Below are 26,723 nucleotides of genomic sequence, written 5' to 3' on the forward strand. Positions count from 1 at the left end.
TAAAATTGAATGTTAAATTCCAGGAGGAGTAAGATCTGGATTTATTTTTAAAATTGACTCATTTTGCACTGTTTGTTTGATAAATTCTGATTTCCAACTTATTTCAAAAAGTTACTGATGTTAAAATGTGTAAAAATATTTTTTTTAAATGCATTTATGATCACGAGACTGGATCCATTCAATCTTATTGATTTTTTTTTTTTTAAACATGATTACAAATTGTGTTAAAGCACTGTGGAGCATTAAGTTAGACTATCAAAAGCTTTTATGTTCGAATCTCGGCTCAGACCTTCCTTCGTGGAGTTTGCGTGTTTTACTAGAATTTGTGCAGGGATCTCCTGTGAGTGTGAATGGTTGAATGTTTGTCTGTGTGCACTGAGATGGACTGGTGACCAAGTCCAGGCTTCATTTGCACCTCTCGATGGAATGGACTGCACAGACCTGCTAAGAGTGACAAAGGACAATGTGATGGTGCAATGACATGATGTGTTTGGCCAGTTTTATGCTTTGGTGAGTAAAAAAAAAATTAAGAGAGGGCTGTGTGGTGGCATCCAACGCAACTCAACTAAATTCACAAGCAATAATTTGACAAATAGCCAAATGGCACAATTGCAAAAACTGAGTTTTGCATGGATCGACATATTTTAGTCATTAAGATGATGGCGCACGTTGGCGTTCCAGTACACACCTGCTTCACAGGATGCTGTTCATCTTTCAACTGTTCGCCAAATGCTTTCAAAGTCCTGCTCAAAGGACATTTTAGACAAGATAGTCTTTAGTACTTAGTCTTCGTCTTCATTATTTCCAACAAAAAGAAAAAAAAAATCAAAATATTTTTAATTGAAATGACATCCACTGAGTTGGTTTCTGAGGGAATGTTTTAATGTTTGATCATTTCCACGACAGTGCCACCGTTTTCAATCTTCTCATGTCAGTCTCATCCAGTTTTCCCTTAAAGTTTGAACACACCCTCCTGCAATTGGTTGTAACACTTTTCCAAGTAAGAAAATACCGCGTTTTAAAACACATTTGGCAATACAGAAGCAAACCCAGTAAGTTTTCCTCCACAAGAAAAAAAAAACCCGAAACAAACTTTAACGCAAGTTTTTTGTTTTGTTTTTTAACTAAAGCGATCCAGAACGTTAACAGTCCATACAGCTAAAGGGCCTAAAGTTGCAGAACATTACAATCCTTTTGATGAAACGTGTATACCTTCCTATCATGTCCCATAGGTAGACAAAATTTAACACTTAAAGGTGTAGTTTAGGTCAGAAATATGGAATGGCCATTTCCTTGACAGGGATTTAGGTTTGGTCATTTTGGAAGGGGCAATATTTCTGAATTCTCCATTTCAATTGTCTGGGAAGGAAACAAAAGTGCCTGTTACATTGGTCATTTGAAAGGCTATCACTTGCCCATCTTTTGGCTCAAGGCCTGGTGATCAAACAGAAGGCACTTAAGTTGACAGTGGTGATGCAACTTACACGGCAGTTATCCTCGGAGCCTCACTCAATATTGAACAAATACAACTGAGAAACATTTTTTCCCTATTTAACATTAAATTTACCCCCGCCTCCCAAAAAAATCCCTTTCCAGCCAAATAGCTTAAATATCTGAATCTGTTCAAGTAACGTCATAAATTGCTCACGAAACCCAATGTCAAACCTCACCTTAAAAAAAAAAGGGGGGGGGGGGTGACCTCATGTTGATTAAAAAAAAGATACACTATGTCAGGAGGATAATTGTAATAAGAAGATGTCATATCATACAAACTGCATGTTGTGGGGAGTGATAGCCACTCAACCACCAAGTGACCGCCGAAAACATTGCGCCGTGTTTTACATTGGTCTCCTACAAGTTCGCATTTTCTTCAGTGAATGTAAAGCATAGTTTCTTTAATAGTGAGGTATAACTGCTTTTGTTTTTTTAATACAAATGACATTCTGCTTTGGGACATGGGAAGAGGTTTTGTAACTTTTGTTGGACAGCGACATGGGGAAAATTGCAAGCCGCTCAATCAATCAGAACTGCTCAATTTATTACAGGAAGGAGATGACTGAAATGACTTTGCTAACCGTTGCTATCATCATACTTGAAAGAAAAAAAAAGACAGGCCATCCCTTTACGAAGAAAACTGGCTCATAGCATGCTTCAAATTCTATTTTTAATTGGCTCACTACACAGTTGTGGTCGTGAAAGTATCCAGTGGCCCACAGGAGATTTAAGTGGGGCTTATGAGTGGGAACGTACGAAGGAGTATTAAGGCCACACTACAACCAAATCAAGTCATACGATGACAATCAAGTCGGGATATTATGAGGAAGAGTCTAAAAATCTGGCTCGGCAGCAGACAAGGTCGTGCTACTGTGCTACACATTTCAGCTTCGTTCTCATCAGACTTTCTCACAAAATGAAAAACGTTCATCCATTTAGCCTCAGTTAAATGATTTTCTTTCATTACGTGGCCCTAACACTTCTTGGTGAGAACTGATACAACTTCTCTGTCAATGGATTACTCGTGGTACGATGGGAAGCGTTCAGCTGTTCATCCCAAACACCCGCTTGCCCTTGTATGGCTTGCCGTTGCTGTTTCAGGACTCCCAACGACTGGTTTTGCTTCTGTTATGAAGAACCTGCTTCTGTTATGTGAGTCAAACCAGAACACCCCCCCTCATCCCCCGGGCCCTCAAGGTTTGTCCAGCAAATGAACTGTAACTCAGCTGGGCGGCATCACCATTACTTGTTCAATGGACATTGACGCTATCTACCCCAGTGTAGCAGCCTCTGCTACCACGTGAACTTGAGAAGGGAGTAACACTCAACTGGTATCTTACATTAGAAAAACCGTGAGCCTAGAAAAAAATAATAATAACAACAATACCACCTCGCACCGTTGACAGGAAAATAAACAAGCAAATGTGGTGGTCTAATTCACCCCCCCGGTTTCAAATGAAATCAAATGAATGCTTCAGGCACATACGTTTTTCAGCGGGGAACATACAACTCCAGATGTGATGGCACTCGGTGAAAAGAACCTTTTCGGTTTCACAGCGACTTTTTTCGTTGCATGGTAAGTTTCCCCTTTTTTTTGCCAACCAACCTCTCTGGAAATATTGCTCAGCAGCTATGTACACAATTTGAAAACAAACTAACTCACCCATCTATACACATGTTCATTTTTAGTGGTCCTCTTGAAGACAATAACAAAAAGCATACTACAAAGTGTAAACATGAAGGGACCCCCCCCCCCAAAAAAAATCTATATTATTGTCAATTGTTTTGTGCCCTCCAAACTCGACATTTCAAGACTCATTTGCAGGCTCTTGGCTGTACTTAACGGTCATTTTGGAATCCACCATCTTACTTTTTTTTTAATGCATCTGCTGCGCTTGTCTCATATGAGATCCTTCTTGTTTGAGACGTGGAGAACTGCCCTCTGGCTTGCCGCGTGCTTTTGTGCAAACGCCTTTCGTGCGCTCAGGCTGATGCCTTTTTCTGGTCGCAACGAGAATGTTTCAACAATTTAGAATTTGAAACACTTGAAAATAAAATTACCTCTCGCTTCAGAATCCTTCCGCAATCGAGAGGTGTCAGGACCAACGAATAGGTTAGATTTCTTCTTTTTGTTGTTGTTTTTTTGGTGAACACACAGCAGAATGAACATTTGTTTGGAAGCAAGGTCTCCTGGCGGCAGTCAGTCACATTTCTTTTTTGTTTGTGTCACATTTTCTTGCTGCGCTCGCACAGCTTTAGTCCTGCTTGACTTGAAGCTGCTGCTTCCAGGCCTCGTTCAAGTATACCAGTCGCTTGTAGTTGAGGGTCAAGAGAATGAAGTTCAGCGCATATGTGGTGATGCAGATGATGCACAAGTCCTTCAGGACAAAGTAGAGGATGTAGCCCAGGTAGAGTGAGCCCATCACCGACAAAATGGATGTCGTCATTAGAATGAGGGCAGCCATCGCACTCACCGTCATTCCTATGGGAACAAAAACACACAAAAGTATTTTAGGCATTTTAAACAAGGTTTTTGCCTCTTTTTTTTTTGGGCTGGGCGGTAAATTAGTAGCACATCACTTTCAAAATTATGAGCTTTCAGGTTCAAATCTTGGCTCGGGCTTCTCTGCACGAATATTCTCTTGGTACTCCCGCTTGCCCACATTTCAAAAATGCAGCGCAAGGTTCTATAAATCATTTTCATGAGTGACAGATTTCGGCTGGGCTTTACACGATCAGGAGTTCAAATAAACCTATCACCGATCTGATTACAAGTGGAGTTGGGCGATATTGGCAAAAAGAAATTGACTCAACAAAAAATACTGTAAATCTGAACTTGTGTCACAGAACAATTGAACAGATGTTTCTGAAATACAGCCTTTTTTTTTTTCTTCGTCCTCAGCAAAACAGCACAATTACAATTATCGAAAGCAATATTTAACAATGGAGAGATTCAAATTACGCCCAGGCTATATAATGTGTTTTCATTCATTTTCCGATCCGCTTTATCCTCACAAGGGTTGCGGGTGGTGCTGGAGCCTATCCCAGCCATCTTCAGGCAGTAGGCGGGGGACACCCTGAACTGGTTGACAGCCAATCACAGGGCACACTTAGACAAACAACCATTTATGCTTACACTCACATCTAGTGACAATTTAGAATGTTCAATCCGCCTGCCATGCATGTTTTTGGAATGTGGGAGGAAACCGGAGTACCCGGAGAAAACCCACGCAGGCCCGGGGAGAACATGCAAACTCCACACAGGAAGGCCGGAGCTGGAATTGAACCAGAGAGTGTCATACCTCTGCACTGTGAGGTCGACACACTAACCACTGGACCACCGGCCGCCTAGGGTGTTTTCATTGATTTTTTTTTTTTTTCTGGCCAGAGAGTGCCATCCCTATGTCTCTTAAACACCAAACAAACGACTTTCCAAATAGGCGGCTTTACCACGGACTTATGTGTACTCCTGCCTGATGAAGCTCGTCTGCGAATTAGCCTTGTTAGACAACAAGAGTAACTGAGAAAGGTTCTGTGTAAATAGCTTCGTTTGGCATTGTGAACAGATATAAAGTGTCATTGGTACATTGTAAATCAGGCATAGCCATGTGACCCATAGCCATCACCCAAAAAAAAAAAAGTAAGCAGCTGAGAGGATTATCGACGGTTAGAAATGAAGAAGCACCACCTTTTAATATACAGTAGACATCTTGACTAAGCCGAAGCCGTTAACTGGGCATCTATTGTGTTAGTCTAATGAGTGGTATCTGCTGTAGCTAAAAGGACCTGTTGTTCTGTTTCAGTGCCAGGTGGCCAGATAAACATGCCAAACCAGCATGGCTGAGTCAGCGTCACTGTCACTATACTAAAAGCAGTGTGTGTGTGTGTGTGTGTGTGTGTGTGTGTGTGTGTGTGTACGCGCGCGCACACCTTATCAAATTTGTCACTTCCATGAAATTGAACAGGAAATAGTAACTTTTTTTGATGACTTACTGTGAGTCAGGGGGGGGGGGCGGCCCCCCCCCCCCCCCCCACAAAACGAAAAAACAAAAAGAGGTTTTTTACCTTATCAAATTTGTCACTTCCATGAAATTGAACAGGAAATAGTAACTTTTTTTGATGACTTACTGTGGGGCAGGGGGGCCTTGCACCCCCTCCCCCCCCCCAAAAAAAAGGGAAATATTAAATGCCGTTTTCTAGTCTTATCGACATGGGCCTACCACATAAAATGCAAGATTAAATGTCTTATGTCCGTTGAATTTAATTTAAGTTCCGTGAGTCAAGTGAGTAAGAAGTTTCTCTAAGGTTCAGCATTAACCGTTGAAGTCCGCACCAATTGTGCAATGGCCACAGACATTAAGCAGCAGCATTTGTGATGTTTATCACACTTGCTTACCTAGTAAGAGTTGGAAAGCATAAAAAAGAATTCCATATACACTGTTTGGTTGGTTCAGTGCACTGTCATTTCCAAAAATGGAACCCAAGAGTCCAAATCCTCGACCCCACCTAAAAAATAAAAAATACAAATGGAAAAATTACACAATATATTAAAATAAGCACATAATAAGATGAAAAAAATGTACATACGGAGCAGAAAAGAGCTTCATAATAACTTGGGAATGCTATTTTCAGTATAATAACTGTTTATGTTCATATTTAAAAAGTGATTTACTTTTTAAGATATCAAACATCGTTTGGAGAAGCCAGTACAATTGACCAGAGGTTAGGTCTTAGGTTCTGGATTCAAATTTCAATTCCCGCCATCTTATGTGGAGTTTGCACGTCCTCCCCCTATTTGTGTGGGTTTTATCCTGCTTCTTCCCACAACTGTCGAAATGTAGACTATAACTGGCTGGTGACCATTCCATTCCCCCATTTTCCACAGTCAGGTGGGAGAGAATCTCGCTCACTTGTTACCCAAAGGCACTGTAGAAAATGGATGGATACAAAACCTGAGAAGTTGGAATAATTTCTATTTTAATATCAACTAAAACACATTTTTAAACGTAGCTGAACTAATCAATACAGAAATGTCCAAAATGGCCATTTCATTTTCAATTAAAAACACACTTCTGGTGGTGGTTTGGCAAAATGTTTTGATGAACTATTATAAATAAATTATGAATTAACACAATTTATAATAATATGTATAAATTACTCAATCGGCAATTCGAGAGTTCTTATTGTTTTGCTACTTTTATTGGGGTGGGAAATTCTGTCTGGATGTAGAACAACCTCAGTGGGCTTTAAATTCATGAGATCCCACTACACGACTATGTGATGTTACTAAATGGTTGGTAACAATATGCAAATGTTGTCCCTATGGTAACTGAGTGGGAATGAATACCGCACTGGCTGCATGAATGGCGTGTGCACACGTGTCAGCCACATTATCACCTCCATTAAAAGCCTCTCATCTTATCGGTAACATTGTTTGTGGTGAAGATTGCATACACTAAAATAGGGGTTCACTGTAATTGGAAATCATACACCTAAGATAACAGGTGGTCTTCTCTAACACATACACGAGGGTCTGGGGTATACAAGGGACAATTGTATGCAAAACAGTTCTTGGCCTTAAATACAAAACAACCAAATTATGAACCCCAAGTACCAATTGTGGCCTCACAATGTCTTATGTCAGGACTGCCATAAACTGAGGACCTGTAGATTGAAACTTGATAGTTCTCATAGCACACATTGACAGCGCAGGTCTGTTTCTATTTGTATTCAAGCACTCGTGTTAGCTTGACAGGTTACATTCCAACAATATTTGTTTAGTGTAGAGATTCATTCAAATTGAGTCAGTCACTAGGTGGAGTTTTATTGGTTTGGTAGCAGTTGTGTGATCACTTTAAGTGGTACAGCTGCTTTAACAGTACAAATGCATGTTGAAATGGGTGACTAGACAAATTAAATATGATTTATGGAATTGGAAAATGACCCCCAAGCAGTCACTTTACTCTATGAGGAAATGCTGTTAACGAGTCCTCTACTACGACCTCAAGAGAAGAGGTGCGTTCTATCCCATAAGGTGACCAGACGACACTTTTGTGCGCGGGTTGTGACATTAGCTTGCCAGCTAATGACAGCTAACATAAGGGCAACAAAGTTTGTCAATACTAGTACATTTACAGTAAACCGGGTAATTGGCCAAACCCTCAGGTGGAAAGTGAAAGCAACTTTTCCACCAGAGCTTATTTCCATTTGGACTTAGTAACGTTCCTATGTAACACGCGGCGTGAAATACTCTAATGAACAAATGTAAAGGGGTCAAGCGACAGTAAAATGATAACTACCGGGCAGTTAGCTCATAGAGCACAGTTAGCTTCATCATGCTAAAATAGCTCGTTGAGAGGATTAGCCATCAGTAGATTTGATTTAGGCGCGCTGATCAAAATAAAGGTTGCAGTAAGCAAGCTAAACTAGTTAGCCATTGGCTAACCAGAGCAATTTGTGGGTAGCATGAAGGCAGAAAGCTTCGGCCCGGATTTGCTACAATAGCAGTCACATTCATTGGGCGACGAACGCCACCGTGGGCGCCCTCGGCTGAATTCAAATTACCTTGAGCTGAACACTTTGGAGCAGCTGATGGAGCTGCTGACGTCGCACATAGCCTTATAAGAAGGATCCCGGGCCTTTTCCCTCTCGACGTGGAAAGCATAAAGGGACAATAGGATGCCCAGCAGGCAGACCAGCAGCCGGGCTATTCTCTCCCAGCGCGGGGTGGAGACTCTCAGAACGGGCGCCGCCATCACTCCCTCGACTAGCCTAGCCGGAGACACGCAGACATACGCAGCTCGCTAGTCGGTTGACTCGACTGCGACGTGGAAAGGCGTCGGGACGCGCCACACGGCGAGGGGGCGGGACACGCCGAAGCCGCCGCCGCTGAGGTACAGGCCCAGAACAAAAACACGCCAACATGTCTGTCGAAAGGTGTGAACTCACATACCAAGAGAGGGAATAAAAATACATCACACTCGTGTTTATTTACTTAAGATGGCAAGAGATTTACCAACAGCACGCAAACAAATAAATAAATATGCACGTGTGTATCAAAAGGCTGATATTTTGCTGTGTTGTCTTATTGTTGTAATATTTAATAGATTTTTTTTTTTTTATCAATCCATCCATTCGTTTTCTAATCCGTTTATCCTCACAAGGGTCGCGGGTGTGCTGGAGCCTAATAGGCTCAGCCTATCCCAGCTGTCTTCAGGCAGTTGGCGGGGTACACCCTGAACTGCTTGCCAGCCAATCGTAGGGCACACATCGACACCATTCGCACTCACAATCACATTTAGGGGCAATTTAGAGTGTTCCATTAACCTGCCATGTATGTTTTTGGAATGTGGGAGGAAACCGGACTACCTGGAAAAAACCCACACAGGCACAGGGAGAACATGCAAACTCCACATCTGAAGGCTGGAGCTGCAATCAAACCCTGCACCAATGCACTGTGAGGCATTATTATTTATTTATGTGAGTGAGTGAGTGAGTGAGTGAGTGAGTGAGTTTGACTGTGAGTGAGTGATTGAGTAACAAAAAATTGAAGACAGCATAATAGCATGCACAACGTGAACTAGCACACAACTGATCGTTCTCAAAAAATGAATAAAAGTAATTTCAAGTGCTACTTGTTCATTATATTGTTTTAAATTCACACCTTCACCAAGCAATTAAAACATTTACGTTTATTTGTTCGTTGAATTTAATGTAAATTCATGCAGATGAGTGACCGTGCGCAACGTTTGCTCGGTCACGTGGGCGATCACGGTCACGTGACAAGGCGTATATCAACACAGTGACACCGTGTGTTTACTAACTCGGGATTCAGATCACACTGAGGCGAACTGCGAAGCTTTCATCCTGCACAAATGGCAACCGACGTCGAAACACTCTCTTCTTTTGAGGAGGCCTACTACGACCAATACGACTATTACAATCTGGTTGAATATTCGTGTCACGTCGGCGGAAAAGGGAGATCCAAGAAAGAAACGGAGCTCAACACCAATCGCCATTGCCCCGCCGGACACGAAAGGAAGATTGCGACCAAATTTTACAACAGCGAAATGAAACGCAGGAGAACCAAAAGCTTGTCTTCTTGATGTCTCTCGATTGGCTTCCTGGATTGTTTACAGGTAGCGGTGCGGGGTTTGAATCGGCTGACTGTTATGTTGGGTGGCTTTTTCTCTGAAGGCCTTGGGTTTGTTGCAGTCCCGCTGTCAGTTGAACAACAAAGCGACGTTTGTTAAAAGTGTATCAGACGTGTGCTTTTAAAGTACAGTATGTGGCCTGGTGAGTGACGTCAGAAGATGGCTTTGTGAAAGCTGGAATAAAAATACATCACACTCGTGTTTATTTACTTAAGATGGCAAGAGATTTACCAACAGCACGCAAACAAATAAATAAATATGCACGTGTGTATCAAAAGGCTGATATTTTGCTGTGTTGTCTTATTGTTGTAATATTTAATAGATTTTTTTTTTTTTATCAATCCATCCATTCGTTTTCTAATCCGTTTATCCTCACAAGGGTCGCGGGTGTGCTGGAGCCTAATAGGCTCAGCCTATCCCAGCTGTCTTCAGGCAGTTGGCGGGTACACCCTGAACTGCTTGCCAGCCAATCGTAGGGCACACATCGACACCATTCGCACTCACAATCACATTTAGGGGCAATTTAGAGTGTTCCATTAACCTGCCATGCATGTTTTTGGAATGTGGGAGGAAACCGGACTACCTGGAAAAAACCCACACAGGCACAGGGAGAACATGCAAACTCCACATCTGAAGGCTGGAGCTGCAATCAAACCCTGCACCAATGCACTGTGAGGCATTATTATTTATTTATGTGAGTGAGTGAGTGAGTGAGTTTGACTGTGAGTGAGTGATTGAGTAACAAAAAATTGAAGACAGCATAATAGCATGCACAACGTGAACTAGCACACAACTGATCGTTCTCAAAAAATGAATAAAAGTAATTTCAAGTGCTACTTGTTCATTATATTGTTTTAAATTCACACCTTCACCAAGCAATTAAAACATTTTCGTTTATTTGTTCGTTGAATTTAATGTAAATTCATACAGATGAGTGACCGTGCGCAACGTTTGCTCTGTCACGTGGGCGATCACGGTCACGTGACAAGGCGTATATCAACACAGTGACACCGTGTGTTTACTAACTCGGGATTCAGATCACACTGAGGCGAACTGCGAAGCTTTCATCCTGCACAAATGGCAACCGACGTCGAAACACTCTCTTCTTTTGAGGAGGCCTACTACGACCAATACGACTATTACAATCTGGTTGAATATTCGTGTCACGTCGGCGGAAAAGGGAGATCCAAGAAAGAAACGGAGCTCAACACCAATCGCCATTGCCCCGCCGGACACGAAAGGAAGATTGCGACCAAATTTTACAACAGCGAAATGAAACGCAGGAGAACCAAAAGCTTGTCTTCTTGATGTCTCTCGATTGGCTTCCTGGATTGTTTACAGGTAGCGGTGCGGGGTTTGAATCGGCTGACTGTTATGTTGGGTGGCTTTTTCTCTGAAGGCCTTGGGTTTGTTGCAGTCCCGCTGTCAGTTGAACAACAAAGCGACGTTTGTTAAAAGTGTATCAGACGTGTGCTTTTAAAGTACAGTATGTGGCCTGGTGAGTGACGTCAGAAGATGGCTTTGTGAAAGCTAAGCACATCTAGGTAAAATAAAACATTCTAGGTCATAATAATAAAACAATCAAATGGGAAAAAAACATTGAAGGCGCGTGTGAAACTTTTGACGCCGCTGTGTAAACTAGTTAATTGCGTGCACGTTGTCATTATAGGGTAAAATTGTATGAAAAACACTTTAGGCTATGATTATAAAACAATCACATAAAAATGGTAAGTACGACGGTAGGTAACCGTTATTTTATTTGTGCCACGTTAATATACTGTAGTCTTACACCACTGCGCGAAATCTTTGTATCATAATTTGAAGACCCCGATGTTTGATTTCGATACAATGTATTGTTAAGAAATACTATGGCCTAAAAGTGCTTCCATACTAATATTTACTGTAATTTATGACTCCTGCAATGGTGATAAACTGACATGCATACATATTCAGTTTACATTGCCCCTGTAGGAATGAAACTCAATTTGTTTTATTGTTTTATTTCTACGTAGGGCTGGAACCCACACTGGACTCCTCATGTTGACTGTGGCCAAGAGACTCTTCCTTTCCTGACTCAAGTGTGGCTCAAGTGTGATAACCATGCCCATGCCAAATCATGTGCCATTTGACAGCTGCTCCCTCTCGCTTTCTTCCTCCACTGTAACAGGATCTGTTGGTCTCAAATTACACTTGTGCAAGAATAGTTTGTGTTGAGCTAAGTAGGTCAGCCATGTGTGCTTGATTCCTATGTAAAGATAAATGTATTCCTTTCGTGTGGAGAGGATATTTTACTGTATTTTATCGGAATAAAATGGATGTTACTCAAATGAGTTTGTTTCCATACTATAGAATGTAGTAATTTAAATATACCTTATATTTTCTAGAAACGATTTCTGAAAGTCTAAAACAACAAGTAGACCCTCCTCTGGCAAGACATTTAAGCATTTATTGCGTATCCTACTTACGCACTGTCTTGTATTGAAATGTAAGTACAGTACTGGTACCTTTTTTGCCACTCTAGTAAGATAATTAATCACACAGTAGAACAACTGTCTTACCTGTGGTATTTTGGTGGTAGTGAGGCATATTCCAGCGACGTCTCTGTCCGTATAATGCATAATTTCAGTCATACAGTGGGTGTGACAGAAGCAACACTCTGCATTTTTGTATAAAGTAGAAGCTGGACATAAATTACATGATAAAATGAGTTCAAATGGTACAATCAAATGGATTCTGCAAAGGAGTAAGAATACGTAGTCGCTTAGCAAAAGACAGCACTTGCTGGTCTTTTGAATTTATTTGGCTAGAAACCCTTTACGAGTTTACTCCTTTTGCAAGACTTCGGAAGTGACATCTTTGCTTTTATCTTGAAGGGTAGGTTGGCAAGGCGTGGTAAAGTGCTTCCGGGTCAGTACCTCGTGCGCCTTCCTCAAAAAATATTTTGACTGGCTAAATCAACAATCTTTTATTTACGGAAACATCGTGTCATGATGCAGCTGTGTAGAGTGTGCAGCGAACAAACACCCAAATACAGATGCCCAGCCTGCGAAATAAGATAGTGAGTAACGAGCCTTTTTTTTTTAACTCGTTTGCTAAACACGTGTGCACTGTGATCTTTCTTGCTTGGTTGGCTCGCGTTTACAAGTGTTAAATATAGAGACTAACATTACAAACTGGAAAATGTTTTTCTTAAAACAGTCACGGATGCAGCCAATCCATGCAAGTGATTTCGACTTCGCACACAAACTATTGCCGTTTTTTTGTTGCTGCGATATTATTAAACTAAACGAGTGTCTTGGTTAAATATATAATTACAGGTGAATTTCAATAATTTGGAATAACGTCTAAAAGTGCGCAGTGAATTCATGCATGTCTTGTACGTGTTGAATATACACAATACTGTACTCTATTGATTTACCTTTGGTAATAAATGAGCATATAAACGTGATTCCCCCTTTCAGCTGCTCCCTTTCCTGTTACAAGAAGCATAAAGGTAAGGAACATTGGTTCTAATGTAAAACTCCAGAATAAATGAGTTATTATATGATAAGTGATCTGTAATATATCCTTCCATCAGATTCGTGCCTTCCTGTTAAGCAGCTCATACACAATGGAACAAAGGACGCTCTCAGTACTGGTATGATCCACTAAATCTGTGAATATGATCGGAGAAATCAAGATTAATAGAAATGATTCATGTAAATCTTACTGACTAAAAGGTGGAGCGATGATGTTGGCATTTATTTTATGCTGACTATTAATAAAAAATATGTGGTGCACTATTTTTAAGAGAACACAGACCCTCCGACTGCAGAAACATGGAGTGTGGATGATCTTCTGCCTGAAGAGGCCATCTCCGATCTAGTATCTCTACAGAGGCTTCAGTTGTTAGGTATGAATTGAAAATGTTTTTTTTTTTAAATTATGTATTAATTAATGGATGCTTAAGTTTTAAGTGTGTATAAGTTTAAAAGTGTTGAAAGCGTTTAAGATGAGTAAAACTAAGGGATTTTTTTTTTCCTTCATATGGTCTATCATCAATTTTCATTTATTGCGGGTGGTTCAAGAATAGTTCTCCAGTGAAAATTGGGTGTTGACTATACATAAATTCCACACTGGTATACCACTGATTTTATTTTTCCAAAGGTCAGATGTGAGTAATTGATGGTTTCCAATGTATTCCACAGGTCAATCAAAAGATCTGAAGAACCTTCTTTGTAATCCCCACCTAAGAGAACTATTAAGGACTATAGACGGTGCCGACAGCAAGGAAGAAGCAATGAAAGCAGCTATGCAGGAGCCCTTATTTGTGGAGTTTTCAGATCAATGTTTGAAGGTTGTAGAAAAAGAAGCTCACCCAGAGGAGTTTAGTGATGTCATGGACTGGTAATCATGTTGTATTTTCTAAAAATATACAAAATGATCACGAAAGATGCAGACATCAGGCATTCATGTTGAATATACCTTTTTTAATCTTATTTAGTCATTTATTTTTACAAATCAAATCATTCAATTTTGTATTCAGATATTCCTCTATAAAGCATGCATGCATTAGTCAAAACGCACGATATTCCAATGACAAACAATATTTAAAAATAAATGGATGAAACAAGTTCCAAATATTCCACTGGCGTGCAGATTAAAGCAGCAGTCTGATGAACTCTCTTCCTGAATCGCATGTAAATTGTTTGGTGTTTGGATGTGCAATATCTGCTTTCGATGTGCAAAAAATGCAAACCCACTTTGGTTCTGCAAAATGCAAGTCAAAGTATGTGTTGACATTTTATGTGCATGTCAGTCTTTTTCATGATAGAGTACATCATGACAACTACGGTAATAAATATCATCAGCCCATTTTTGTTGTTGATTTTCACTCATCTAAGCTACAACACTTTGTGATTTAAATTCAATGGAAGGCAGCACTGACACAAAATATTTTCCTCAAGTGGCAACATCCATCTGTTTGCAAGAGAAGCACTATTATTATCCAGTGTAGAAAGCTGATAGGGCAATGCAAGCAAATGACACAAGCCATGTCCAAGTTTTAATTTTAGTATATGGCACGCAATGGGTCACAAAAAAAATGGACAGCAGCCCACAAATGGCCCCCAGGCTGTAGTTTGGAGACCACTGCTCTAAACTCAAGTGACCACTTTACTTTGAGAACATCCCATGCAAAGCTTCACAACGGCTAGTTAGTGTTGATCAGTGATGAACCAATTCAAATTTAAAACGTATTAGTCGATTGATGGTGAATTTTGTCATTCAGCTCCTTTTAGAGAACAAGTTGTGCAAAAAGTACTCAACCACTAAACAGTTGGACGTGCAGTCTAAAGTTTAAAAAAAGTAATTAAGTTCACCTGAAATGGTTGTAGTGCGCTTAAAACTATAAAAGCCGTTGAACCGTACTGCATTCAAAAGCCACCTTATGCTGAAAAGTAACGTGACAAAATTATTAGAACATTTCCCTCTGTGTCACATGACAACTTTTCTGTAAAAGCAGCTTGCACATGGAAGTAGGCTGTACTGTTACAAAGTCTTCTCCAACAGGATCTCATTGAAGCCGGTCACATAATTCCTCATCTCTGGCTGGCTGTTTGCATAAAGAAGGGGCGACCGTTGGCAGTGCAGTTTAACAGATCCCTGAAATGTGGGAGAAAAGTACTTTCAAAAGAACAGTTACGACAACAAAAAAACACCCCACTTAAAGAAAATTGTCAAAGAAATTCTAGGCACGCATGCTCACCCTGGGTTGAGCCCGAATAGAGGCGATTCCTTGCATGCTCTGGTTGGTTTCCACCTTGTACTCTCCTCTCTTGGATGGCAGTTTGAGAGAGGCCACCACAGACATCATCTTGTGAAAGCCAGTGGCCCTCATCGATACTGTGATGGATGGGGGCGAGGGTAAAGCCAGACCCATAGGCCATCCTCGCACAGTGACCGGCTCCTGTATGCTGGACAGCTGCACCGAGCCCTGTTCCCCGATGATGGCGTTTAATTCTGACACGTCTTCCTGCATGATGAGGTCTTCTACATCATCGAGCTCTTCCTCGGCCAATGAATTCAACAATGCCTGATGTGAGAACATGAAAATCACCAATTATTTCCAGCTCACGTGAGACCCAGCCCTCCTAAATCGTACCCTCCACTTCCTCCAGGATTTCTGTATAAGTGTCGCAGCTCTGTCCCATCTCTGGACCCGCCTCCTGACAAGCCAAGAACGCACCGCTGCAAGAAGAATAAAAATCACCTGAAAATAACCTTGGTTGGAAAGGACTGCAATGTATCCCATAAGAGAGACTCAGAATCTTCAAATGGACCACGTCCTGAAATGAATCAAGAACTCTTGACAGTTATTGACGTCCACCTAAAAATGATTTTAAATTGCCTCTATATATATATATATATATATATATATATATATATATATACACACCACAAGATGGCAGCAAAACTTTTTTTCGGGGGGGCGGGGGGGGGGGCAAAATGAAACTCTTCAATTCAACGTAGTTCCGTGGAACCAATATGGTGGCCAAAGTAACGGTTTTATTGATTTGGCCTAAGATCAAAAGCAGCATTGAATGGATGTTAGTATTACTCTATGATGGAAACACTCAAAATGTAAAAATGTTCCTGTATTAAGATTATTGCATCCAAAATTTGTTTCATTAGTCTATTGTTAGCAGCAACACTATTCGAAGAAAAAAACATGCTAGTTTAGCAGATGGGCCAATGTTGTGTCTGACATTTGCTACTTCTGACGAGCTAATCAGATAAGTGATAAGATGCTTCCTGCTGGTTCCTGTTTGGCCAGACAGTCGGGTCAAAAGGAGCCAGACTGGGAGTGAGCCAAGAGGCCACAGGCAGCTCTACCTCACCGAGGCATTATAAGTTTACCTGCTTGGATTAGAGTAGCAGAATGCCGTCGCTCAAAACGTTTGCGCCGTTGGTAGCGCATCCAGCAGCACTGAATGCAGAAAGCACACTTGTAGAGAATCTTCTTCCTCTGATCTTCCAGTAAGTCTAACTGTTGGCCAAACAATGAAAGAATAGAAGGCCATCCAATGACAAAGTAGGCATTCATAATACGCTTCATAGGGAGAGGGTGAATTATTTTAACGACTAACCATTGACTGGGTGAGAAAAACTTTAGTCCGCCCACAGTGCACCAAAGATTTTGGTTCCCTTCTAATATGTGCTGGATGTTGGAACGCCAGGCTAAGTATCCTCTGAACCTCCTGTAGATCCATGTCGTGGTCACAGCCGGCCTTCACTTTTTACACAAGGCAATTTGGAGTTAATACGGTTGAGAAGAAGCGATAATTAAAGGTGTTTGACACGCAACATAGAGCGCTTACAGACATGGGTATTAAATCATACCTCGAAACATGCAAGTGCAAATTAGAGGAGTGCAGTTGTTCAACACTAAAAGGTGCCTTGACAGTGGGTTAAAAACTAACAGAAATTCAAGCACAATTAATAACATTTACACAATAAGCAACGCAAGCTCTGACAGCCAGACAATTCATGCATTTTACTGTACCTGGAAAGTTCAAAAGAGGTTGCAGTTTTTGTTAGATAATCTTGTTTTATTTAAGTGAAATGTCCCAAGGGGAGAACTGAGGGTCAGATTAACTAAGAGTGCTAGCGAGGGAAAATGAGAATAAACCAGAAGACCTAAAGAGAGGAAATAAAATCACTGTCGGCCCCATAGAAAACATGCCAAATTATCCATTTTTCTTTGAATGATTCGGCAACAAGTTGGACTTACCATGGTTTTCAACTTCTGATTTGAAACTTGAGTGTTTCAGTGTGCATCCATAGCGTTGTATGAAACACTTGAACGGAATCCTGTGAACAACCATATTCATCAATAAATTACAGGAATTAAAGCAATAAGAGAAATTGTTTTTACCTTATAGGAAAGCCAGCAGCGCTTATGTGTATCGTCTCTACAATCCCACAAGCCTCCAACTGCATGATCACCTGGCAGCAGATGGCAGCATTTTATGATCATACTTTGTATTTCCCTAACAGGAAAAATAAAATGTTCCATGTCCAGATTTACCTCCTCCTTTTTAAAGATGAAAGGCTTGCAGTCAGAATTGGGTTTAATGCAGCGAGTGTAGTGAGGAGTTGTGCTGTGGAGGATGCTCATTAAGCTCTGCAGGGAGTTCTGAAGCCACATAAACACTGGTGTCAACTCAAGACTAATTCCGTGTTACGCCAACACAAGTCATCTGAATATCCAAGTTGCTTCTACCTTGAACTTTGAGACTACGGTGACTTTACTGAGCCCCTTGCTTGAGGAGTTGTGAGTTTTCTTTTCTGTGAAGATCTGCTGAAGCAGGGGATTATCTGACATCTGAAGCAGACTGATGATCTCAGGGGCCACTGGATCCTGGAACACAAATGACATCAAATTGAGAGGACATTATGAAGATCCATTCATTTTCAATTCTGCTTGGCCCTATTAAGGCTGAGGTTGGTCTGGTTGGTCTTTTGCTGTTAGCACTCGGAAATCACTCCGCCAACTTCTATCCTATTGCATGTGCCATCTGGCATCACCGCGACGCTACTTTCGAGTTGAATTGTCTTCAACACGGTGTTCCGTCATCGCATCCTCGCAGCACATACACGATGCATGGATTCGTCGATGGTGCTCTACCTAAGAGCAGTGTGTAAATAAAGGCCTTGATAGCAGACCTGCTCAATATCAGCACCCATATATGTACCTCATAACCGAGCAGGAATTTTTGGACCTTACTTTGTTTATGGTTGAACAGAAAATACCCTTCGCAAAACAGTTCCCACAAAGAACAAAAGCAATCTCACAAATGTAGAAGCTGAATAGATAGATCTAATGGTCGGTAACACACCTTGTTTTTCTCCACCATGCCTTCTATCTTGTAGTTGACTTTGCCAGCGTAATGGGCCACAGTGAAGTGTGGCACTTTGCTGAATTTATCCCAGCTGATGTTGCCGTTGCCAGCAAGCTCCTTCTCCAGACGAATCCTAAGCGCCTTGGCATCCGAGGCTCGATTAAGTCGGCTCTCCTAAAAAAAATTTAATTAAAAAAAAAAAAAAAGGGGGGAGGGGGGCCACTTGACTACAGGAAAAACAAAAGAAATTATGGAAGGCACCAAACCACAGAAAGTTACCTCATCGAGAAGAGAAAACACACTATTAGGGCTTCCTTCGAGGAGATCCAAACAGCTTTGGTTATCTTGGTATTTGACAAAGGACCACTGCAATCCCTCCGACATATAGTCCTCCTTGGAAAAAATGTCCACGTCATTGTTAGTTTGCTTCAAGTCGTTTTAATCGAGCATCACAGCGGGTAGTTGTTTGCACTTATGCCTGACAGGTGAGATGCTCTGCATTCGAATCTGTTGCATGAGTTTTATCTGGCTTCATCATACATCACGGAAAACATGGTTCTTAGGTTAATTGAAGACTCCCAACTATCTGTAGCTGGTAATACTTGTTTATCAACGTGCCCTGCATTTCCCTGGTGACCAGTCCAGGGTGTACCCTGCCACTCCCCCAAAGTCAACTGGGAGAGGTTAACCCGCAACCTTAATGAGAGACAATAAGATCCACAGATATCTTGATAAATAATGAATAAATAATCCAATGAAATTGGTAGTTTTGATTGCATACATGCTGAATATTGAGATTTTTTTTTTAACCTGCTTTATTAAAAAAGGAAAAACTGAAGCAAGAGAGTGAAAATAGTGTCACTGATGTCTGAAGCTTGACATCATCATCACCATGAGGAAAAAACAAAACAAAAAAAGTATTGTACGGCAAACCAATAATCGGTACCTGCTGAGCTCGTAGATAATGGCTAACAAAGTGCTGCTGGAGTTTTTCATTGGCATAGTTGATACAAAGCTGCTCCAAACTGTTACTTTGGAAACATTCAAAACCGTATACATCGAGCACACCTGAAACAAAAGACAGATGCAAAAATAATAAGCACGTTGAAGAGTTGAATCAGCGAAATAAATAAAGTGTTCTAAAAGTCAATACTTTATCGTCAGTATTGTGACTACCCTAAAAATGTACCTATGAAGTTGCACCAAGTGGATTTGTCAGCACAAATGCTGTTGTTGATAAATGTCACCAGCCATTCAAATAATCTGTGCGGAAAGACAAGCCACATCCTTACTTGTGTTTACCGGAAACAAAAAGACATGGTGGTTTAACATTTGAGCGTTTGATGACAAAACGTCTTCGACACAGAGGGAAAAAAACGATCATTTGATGATCAACTGCTTGTTCTTACTTTGCATAGACGACTTTGGCAAGGCAGTCTCTCCGCACGCAGCATTCTGCCTGGGAACAGGGTTTGTGTACACTCTGCCTCCCTGCTTTTAATGTCCTCACATTTAGACATGTCTGAAGCTCCTCAGCAGGAATTTGCAACAGTTCAGCCGCCCAATGCAAGGAGACTGAAACACATGGAGGTGTGTCTCAAAACAAGTGGGACATCCCAGAAACATTCATATATGTCACTTGTTTAATTCAAAAACTTAAACCTATGTTGTACAGACTCATTGGCATTAAAAATATATTTATGTAATATTGGAATTTCTTGAGATGCAAATTGTTAGCTTCAAGAGAAATTTGTGAATGCTCCCCCACCCCCCGAATCATGATATATTTTTACAGTGTGTAGTTAAGCAATAAAACATGAGTTTCACTTTTTTCATGATATACTAATTGAATGAGATGAATCACTCCCTCTTAAAAATAACGGCCTAGGTCATATTTTGACAAAAAAATATATATATATTTTGCCTTCAACATCTCCTCAGGATGGTGACTAGCAGCTCCATCCGTAGTTAAAGAGATCGTTCAATTCCCGAAAACAAATTAATGATAAATATAATCTGCATTTAGTTCAGCTTTATTTTCCCTGTTGTCTGATAAGAATGACTTGGCCCTTATTTTACGAAGGTGACAACATCATATTGTTGGTTGAAACATTAACTGTTTAACAAACAAATATGCTGTTTCTTAAACCTTCTTCCCTTTTATAGCGTATGTTTCATGAAATACCTTTGGACTGTTCCTTTATGTCACACGGCTGCGTTTCATCAGCTGAAATTGAGAATTTCACATTGCCCAGATGCAGAATACCAGCTAGCATCTACAATAACAAAACAGATCCCATAAAATATAGATGTATTCAGAATAATTGTTCTGCACAAAGCAAAGATTCCAAATACAAACAAGTATTTTTAGGCTTACCTTAAATATCTCTCTTTGCCTCTGTGTATTTATACGCAAGTGGACCATTGCATCAAGTGTCTCTTGAAAACAGTCCTCTGCAAGACATTACACACTCAGGGCTGGCAAAATGTCAACAAAATGAATATATAAACTAAAGACCTACCCTCAATCGTTTTTTCGACATTTGGCAGCCACACAAAGTTGTGACCTCGTGACATGTTCCACTCTTTTCTCTGCTCATTCGTGGCTCCTTTCATCATCTGAAAAATAGAATCCCCAATGTGAATGTTTTGAGTTGTCACGCCTTGCATAGGCTACATTGGACTTAAAGTTTACAGCTGCAACTTTAGATGTATTTCACGGGGACATATGGAAAATGGGCTTTAAAATTGCTTGTATACAAATAGCTGGTTATCTGGGGTGCCTGCTAACCCATCATGTCTAAATAAAATAAAAAAATCTTTAGTTATCTGGTGGAAGTGAAAATGTGTCCGCGAGCAAGCCAATCTGTACTCCCACTCCACTCCTACCCAACACTGGGACAGAAATTTAAGAAGTTCAAATTGAATTGCCCATTTGATTTAGACAAGGTGATCCTTAAGTATTTGTGAGGTACACAGTATTGTGAAGTTTCCTGTATGACTCACCTGGTAAAAGATGTGGAAGTTCCTTTCATTAGCTGGTTGGAAGGCAACTCTGGTCTTCTCCAGTAAATATGTCTGCACAGATGCCCCGACTAAAAGCTGACCTCTACACACAAAACCAGATGAATAGGTTTAAACGTTTACCGGCGTGCCAACCAGGCACCGTCTTGTCGAAATGAACGTTCCTCACAAGCAGCTGTAATTACCTGTCGAGTTGGAGCTGGATGTACTTTCCAAAGCGACTGCTGTTGTTGTTGCGAAGTGTGCACGCATTGCCTGCATGGAAGCCGGAATGTTGACTCTAGTACCGTGCCCAAATGATGCCTGTCATTTTTAAAAGGACAGCAGCCCAACCGTCATACCGAAAGCTTCCATGATGGGGTTGGAGTCCAGCACTCGCCTCTCAATCCTCTCCACAGTGTCATGACTTTCCACCACTGAGGAGGGGGCTGCCACTGTGGCGTAGTATTTCATCAGACAACGAGAAGTCCAAGTCTGTGCAGAAAGGGAATATACTCAAGCCTGATAAAAACTTAACATCGTTCCATTTTCTACTGCTTATAATGTGCTGCGCTTTGATAAGCTGTAGCCCTTATTAACTGACTTTGAGCTCCATACAATATAAATAGTAGTGCTAGGCTCCAACAAGCCTTTTTGCCCAGCCCAAAGATGAACAAACTTACTTTACACCAACAACAAATCCATCATATTCACTTAACCTAACGTAGGACTGGGAGAGCATGCAAGTGCCACAGAAATGTCTGAGCCGAGATTGAATCTCTTCTTCAATCACAATCTCGCTCACCACAAAAGGTCTACCTTTCCTGCACCGCTCTCCCCGCTGACCACCAAGGACTGGTTCACTGGCCCCAGCTGGCCCTGAACATTCCTGTAGGCTTCCTCTGCCACGATAAAGATATGTGGCTTGGGCTCCTGCAGAAAGACATCATTTTCTGTTGATATGGTTTTCACTGAAGGGAGACGTGTGAGGACATAAGAACATGACTGGACAGAGGTCAGAATTACAATTTGCTTGCTTTCAATTTTGACAACTTTGTGATTAGGCTCCAATTACTCAAAGTTTTTTACTACCAGCAGAAGGAGGTCAATAATCCCCCTCAAGTTGAATTAACAATAAACAATTATTTTTTTTCCAAATATGTTTGATGCCTTTTAGAGCGGTTGTAGAGTTACAAAGACAACAGAGTAAGTGAATCAATAACTTCAGCACTTTTGGGGTAGGCGCTTCCAGCTGTTCCACTCATTGTCAATAGGCTATTTGACTCTCACTCCTGAACACTTTCATGTTGACATCTGATAAGAGTCACTTCAAATATCCATGGAAATGAAAAATCAGCTATAGGGCACTTGGACTTGCAGTGCAAATTCGTCCTATGAGGCGCTTACCGGTTGGTTCACTGAAAACATAGTGACCTGAAATCATCTCTTGTATGGATGTAAATATTGTATGGATGTAAATACCTTGAGCTGGGCAGCATTGTGATATTCTTTCATCACATCCAGGGAGTAAAGCTCAGGGACGGGTCGGAAGGGGTTAAGAGCCACCAAGGTGCAGCCAGCATGGGTGTAAAATACTTTCACGCTGTACCTGGCCTGCAGGCATCTCAGCACTGTCAGACAGAAACATTAGCTTTCTTAAGGCATGAGGAAATGTGCTGCACAATGCAACAAGGCGCTTTGTTTTTTCCTACAAGCATCAGAAGTGCTCAATAAAGAACATAATAAAAAGCACAATGTACCCCTGCTAAATTGCAGTTCATCATTCACACCATCATTGTGTTTTTTGCGGGGACGGGGCAGATCATCAATATTCCTCGACTACAGTGGACCGCTGCATACTTGCAATTTGTCACCCACTGATTCACCTATTTGCAGATTTTTTTTCCAATATAATTTTTTTTTTGCGGGGGGGGGGGTTATACTGCCATACTATAATGTAAGTATAGGCAGAATATGTTTTTGTGGATTTGGAATGGCATGCAGAACAAACATAGTACCTGAATAATATTTACATTTTTTGTGTGTTGACTTTTGTCCCAAAAAAAAGCACAAAATTACTTCTTATACTTATGTTGGTTTACTGTTAAGCAGATTTTTTCCATCCATTCATTGTAAATTTTATCCACTGGGGAAAAAAAACACACTATATGTTTTTTTTTTCATTGTTCAAACGCTGTGGTTGAAGGCTGCATCATCTTTGCATTCATTAAGCATGAAATAACTCAAGATACTGTCATGTACTGTACATAGGTTCAATAAAAAACAGACATGTATGAATTTTCTCGATATTTTAAATGCCACTTTTGTCATACATAGGGTTAGGAAGTGCGTGGTCCTATCTGCCCCCCAGTAGCGCTGATGAAAAATTGTGGTCCCCTCCATTATTTATGTTGCCCACCCCTACTAGAAACGCTTCAATGAAGATATACTGTAGCTATTGTTCTTACCGGTTGTTGGCGTCACAGGGTTGACTTTGGTGAGATCATCATATGTGTGCAATTGAGCTTCACCATCAATAAGAAAGGCAAGAATTTCATCCTCCAATGAATCATTAAGGCATCCATCGCTTGAAGAAACCTCCTGTACGGAACCTTGGACCTGCATAGAGTGAACCTGGACAAAGAATTGATGAATGTAATTTCAGTTTAAACTTCTTTAACCCTCTCTAAGATCACATGGCTTGGACGTGCAACCGGGGACTGTCAACAATATCAGCTGTGTGAACACATGTAGAAGTTAAGCTTTCAATCTATATGAACTCATAACCTCTTCATAACCTCTGGAATAGGTCAAGCTACAACTGACATGACTAATTTATATACACTACATGTATACAGTATGTGCTAGGTGTGCCACTGTGGTACATCGGATGACCAAAATACTTAATTTATGGTAATACCATCGAGTACATTAAGTTACACCAGTTTTTTTATACAACACTCGAGGATTGTGCGACTACCGGTAACTAATATTGTGATCAGCACTCGGAAGAGATAACGCCAGAGTGCAAGCACGAACATGCTGCTCATATTATTTGGTACATGTCCCACTTCACAGTCTCAAATGGAAATGAATATTGTTCCCTTAACTCACAGTAACTGAGAAAATTCGCTTTTCTGGGACTGTTTTGGATCAACTGCTTCTTCAGACTCCATGTAAGCTCAATTTTGCTGACAAAGTTTTCTTTGAAAGGTTGGTGAGGTTTTTTCCAAACTTACCACTCCACCTTCCATTGCTGTATCCCGCACTGATATGGCCACTCGCAGAAGTTATGGGTTTAGCCTTCATTAAGCCGAGGAGTTGTGGTGTACGATGAGGCTGTTAAAACACTGTCAATTCCACTTTGCAACGAATCCTAACTTTTGCCATACTGACAAGTTCTTCAAGGGCAACTCCCGTATCTGCCTGGTCCCAGCCCGACTGGCTCACAAGCTCTTGAAGTGCACACGCTTATTCCCGCCTTCTTTCTTATGACGCCACGCACAAATCGATTCCTTCTTCTCTTGTGAATTTTTGGGGGCGGTTGGTAAACCAACGTTTAGTACATTACCGCCACCTACCAGACTGGAGTGTGAATCCCTGATCTTTATTTCCTATATGTGTCTGTTTTGTTTTCATTTAAAAAATATATACAGTATCTTTACTGTATATTGTTAGGACAAACCTGATTCATTGTAAATTTTATCCACTGGGGAAAAAAAACACACTATATGTTTTTTTTTTCATTGTTCAAACGCTGTGGTTGAAGGCTGCATCATCTTTGCATTCATTAAGCATGAAATAACTCAAGATACTGTCATGTACTGTACATAGGTTCAATAAAAAACAGACATGTATGAATTTTCTCGATATTTTAAATGCCACTTTTGTCATACATAGGGTTAGGAAGTGCGTGGTCCTATCTGCCCCCCAGTAGCGCTGATGAAAAATTGTGGTCCCCTCCATTATTTATGTTGCCCACCCCTACTAGAAACGCTTCAATGAAGATATACTGTAGCTATTGTTCTTACCGGTTGTTGGCGTCACAGGGTTGACTTTGGTGAGATCATCATATGTGTGCAATTGAGCTTCACCATCAATAAGAAAGGCAAGAATTTCATCCTCCAATGAATCATTAAGGCATCCATCGCTTGAAGAAACCTCCTGTACGGAACCTTGGACCTGCATAGAGTGAACCTGGACAAAGAATTGATGAATGTAATTTCAGTTTAAACTTCTTTAACCCTCTCTAAGATCACATGGCTTGGACGTGCAACCGGGGACTGTCAACAATATCAGCTGTGTGAACACATGTAGAAGTTAAGCTTTCAATCTATATGAACTCATAACCTCTTCATAACCTCTGGAATAGGTCAAGCTACAACTGACATGACTAATTTATATACACTACATGTATACAGTATGTGCTAGGTGTGCCACTGTGGTACATCGGATGACCAAAATACTTAATTTATGGTAATACCATCGAGTACATTAAGTTACACCAGTTTTTTTATACAACACTCGAGGATTGTGCGACTACCGGTAACTAATATTGTGATCAGCACTCGGAAGAGATAACGCCAGAGTGCAAGCACGAACATGCTGCTCATATTATTTGGTACATGTCCCACTTCACAGTCTCAAATGGAAATGAATATTGTTCCCTTAACTCACAGTAACTGAGAAAATTCGCTTTTCTGGGACTGTTTTGGATCAACTGCTTCTTCAGACTCCATGTAAGCTCAATTTTGCTGACAAAGTTTTCTTTGAAAGGTTGGTGAGGTTTTTTCCAAACTTACCACTCCACCTTCCATTGCTGTATCCCGCACTGATATGGCCACTCGCAGAAGTTATGGGTTTAGCCTTCATTAAGCCGAGGAGTTGTGGTGTACGATGAGGCTGTTAAAACACTGTCAATTCCACTTTGCAACGAATCCTAACTTTTGCCATACTGACAAGTTCTTCAAGGGCAACTCCCGTATCTGCCTGGTCCCAACCCGACTGGCTCACAAGCTCTTGAAGTGCACACGCTTATTCCCGCCTTCTTTCTTATGACGCCACGCACAAATCGATTCCTTCTTCTCTTGTGAATTTTTGGGGGCGGTTGGTAAACCAACGTTTAGTACATTACCGCCACCTACCAGACTGGAGTGTGAATCCCTGATCTTTATTTCCTATATGTGTCTGT

General features: G+C 40.9%; 3 protein-coding genes across 7 annotated transcripts; 1 reads left to right on the plus strand and 2 right to left on the minus strand.

The window, feature by feature from the left end:
- Positions 1–860: 860 nt before the first annotated feature.
- On the minus strand, positions 861–8,533 carry vkorc1l1 (vitamin K epoxide reductase complex, subunit 1-like 1). 2 transcript variants are annotated; one of them, XM_019858763.1, is made up of 3 exons: positions 8,059–8,518; positions 5,891–6,000; positions 861–3,976 (listed from the first exon to the last, which is right to left on the minus strand). In XM_019858763.1, the coding sequence occupies exons 1-3, from the start codon at positions 8,247–8,249 to the stop codon at positions 3,750–3,752; spliced, it is 528 nt and encodes a 175-aa protein (XP_019714322.1). In that variant the 5' UTR covers positions 8,250–8,518; the 3' UTR covers positions 861–3,749. The 2 variants fall into 2 exon arrangements, with proteins under 2 accessions (XP_019714322.1, XP_019714326.1); XM_019858767.1 differs by lacking the exon at positions 5,891–6,000 and having other exon boundaries at positions 8,059–8,533.
- A 3,991-nt stretch (positions 8,534–12,524) lies between these two features.
- LOC109508816 (zinc finger HIT domain-containing protein 3) lies at positions 12,525–14,378 on the plus strand. The gene is made up of 5 exons (XM_019858778.1): positions 12,525–12,705; positions 13,109–13,140; positions 13,225–13,284; positions 13,438–13,539; positions 13,835–14,378. The coding sequence occupies exons 1-5, from the start codon at positions 12,635–12,637 to the stop codon at positions 14,035–14,037; spliced, it is 468 nt and encodes a 155-aa protein (XP_019714337.1). The 5' UTR covers positions 12,525–12,634; the 3' UTR covers positions 14,038–14,378.
- myo19 (myosin XIX) lies at positions 14,138–26,540 on the minus strand. Of its 4 annotated transcripts, XM_019858713.1 has the most exons (25): positions 24,772–25,005; positions 24,001–24,166; positions 23,015–23,163; positions 22,352–22,465; positions 21,895–22,027; positions 21,739–21,808; positions 21,536–21,638; positions 21,052–21,148; positions 20,907–20,983; positions 20,715–20,805; positions 19,939–20,104; positions 19,719–19,792; positions 19,476–19,597; positions 18,809–18,922; positions 18,527–18,703; positions 17,911–18,048; positions 17,716–17,823; positions 17,563–17,633; positions 17,419–17,498; positions 16,775–16,920; positions 16,545–16,674; positions 15,790–15,875; positions 15,394–15,720; positions 15,158–15,290; positions 14,138–15,078 (listed from the first exon to the last, which is right to left on the minus strand). In XM_019858713.1, exons 1-24 carry the CDS (start codon positions 24,784–24,786, stop codon positions 15,177–15,179), a joined length of 2,868 nt encoding a protein of 955 aa, XP_019714272.1. In that variant the 5' UTR covers positions 24,787–25,005; the 3' UTR covers positions 14,138–15,078; positions 15,158–15,176. The 4 variants fall into 4 exon arrangements, with proteins under 4 accessions (XP_019714272.1, XP_019714266.1, XP_019714261.1 ...); XM_019858707.1 differs by lacking the exons at positions 24,001–24,166; positions 24,772–25,005 and adding exons at positions 25,564–25,729; positions 26,335–26,540 and having other exon boundaries at positions 14,138–15,290; XM_019858702.1 differs by having other exon boundaries at positions 14,138–15,290.
- Between the last annotated feature and the right edge of the window lie 183 nt (positions 26,541–26,723).

Source organism: Hippocampus comes, unplaced genomic scaffold, assembly GCF_001891065.2.
Source record: "Hippocampus comes isolate QL1 unplaced genomic scaffold, H_comes_QL1_v1.1 scaffold66, whole genome shotgun sequence".
In the NCBI taxonomy this organism is placed as follows: domain Eukaryota; kingdom Metazoa; phylum Chordata; class Actinopteri; order Syngnathiformes; family Syngnathidae; genus Hippocampus; species Hippocampus comes.

Coding starts and splice junctions, on each gene's coding strand:
- vkorc1l1 (XM_019858763.1), bottom strand. CDS start 8,249: ATGGCGGCGCCCGTTCTGAGAGTCTCCACCCCGCGCTGGGAGAGAATA. Junction 6,001..8,058: donor TCCAAAGTGTTCAGCTCAAG/GTAATTTGAATT, acceptor TTTATTTTTTAG/GTGGGGTCGAGGATTTGGAC. Junction 3,977..5,890: donor TGCTTTCCAACTCTTACTAG/GTAAGCAAGTGT, acceptor TTGTTCCCATAG/GAATGACGGTGAGTGCGATG.
- LOC109508816 (XM_019858778.1), top strand. CDS start 12,635: ATGATGCAGCTGTGTAGAGTGTGCAGCGAACAAACACCCAAATACAGA. Junction 13,141..13,224: donor CTGTTACAAGAAGCATAAAG/GTAAGGAACATT, acceptor TCCTTCCATCAG/ATTCGTGCCTTCCTGTTAAG. Junction 13,540..13,834: donor ACAGAGGCTTCAGTTGTTAG/GTATGAATTGAA, acceptor TGTATTCCACAG/GTCAATCAAAAGATCTGAAG.
- myo19 (XM_019858707.1), bottom strand. Junction 19,598..19,718: donor CACTTGGTGCAACTTCATAG/GTACATTTTTAG, acceptor CTTTTGTTTCAG/GTGTGCTCGATGTATACGGT. Junction 18,704..18,808: donor TGTTTTCTCTTCTCGATGAG/GTAACTTTCTGT, acceptor AATTTTTTTTAG/GAGAGCCGACTTAATCGAGC.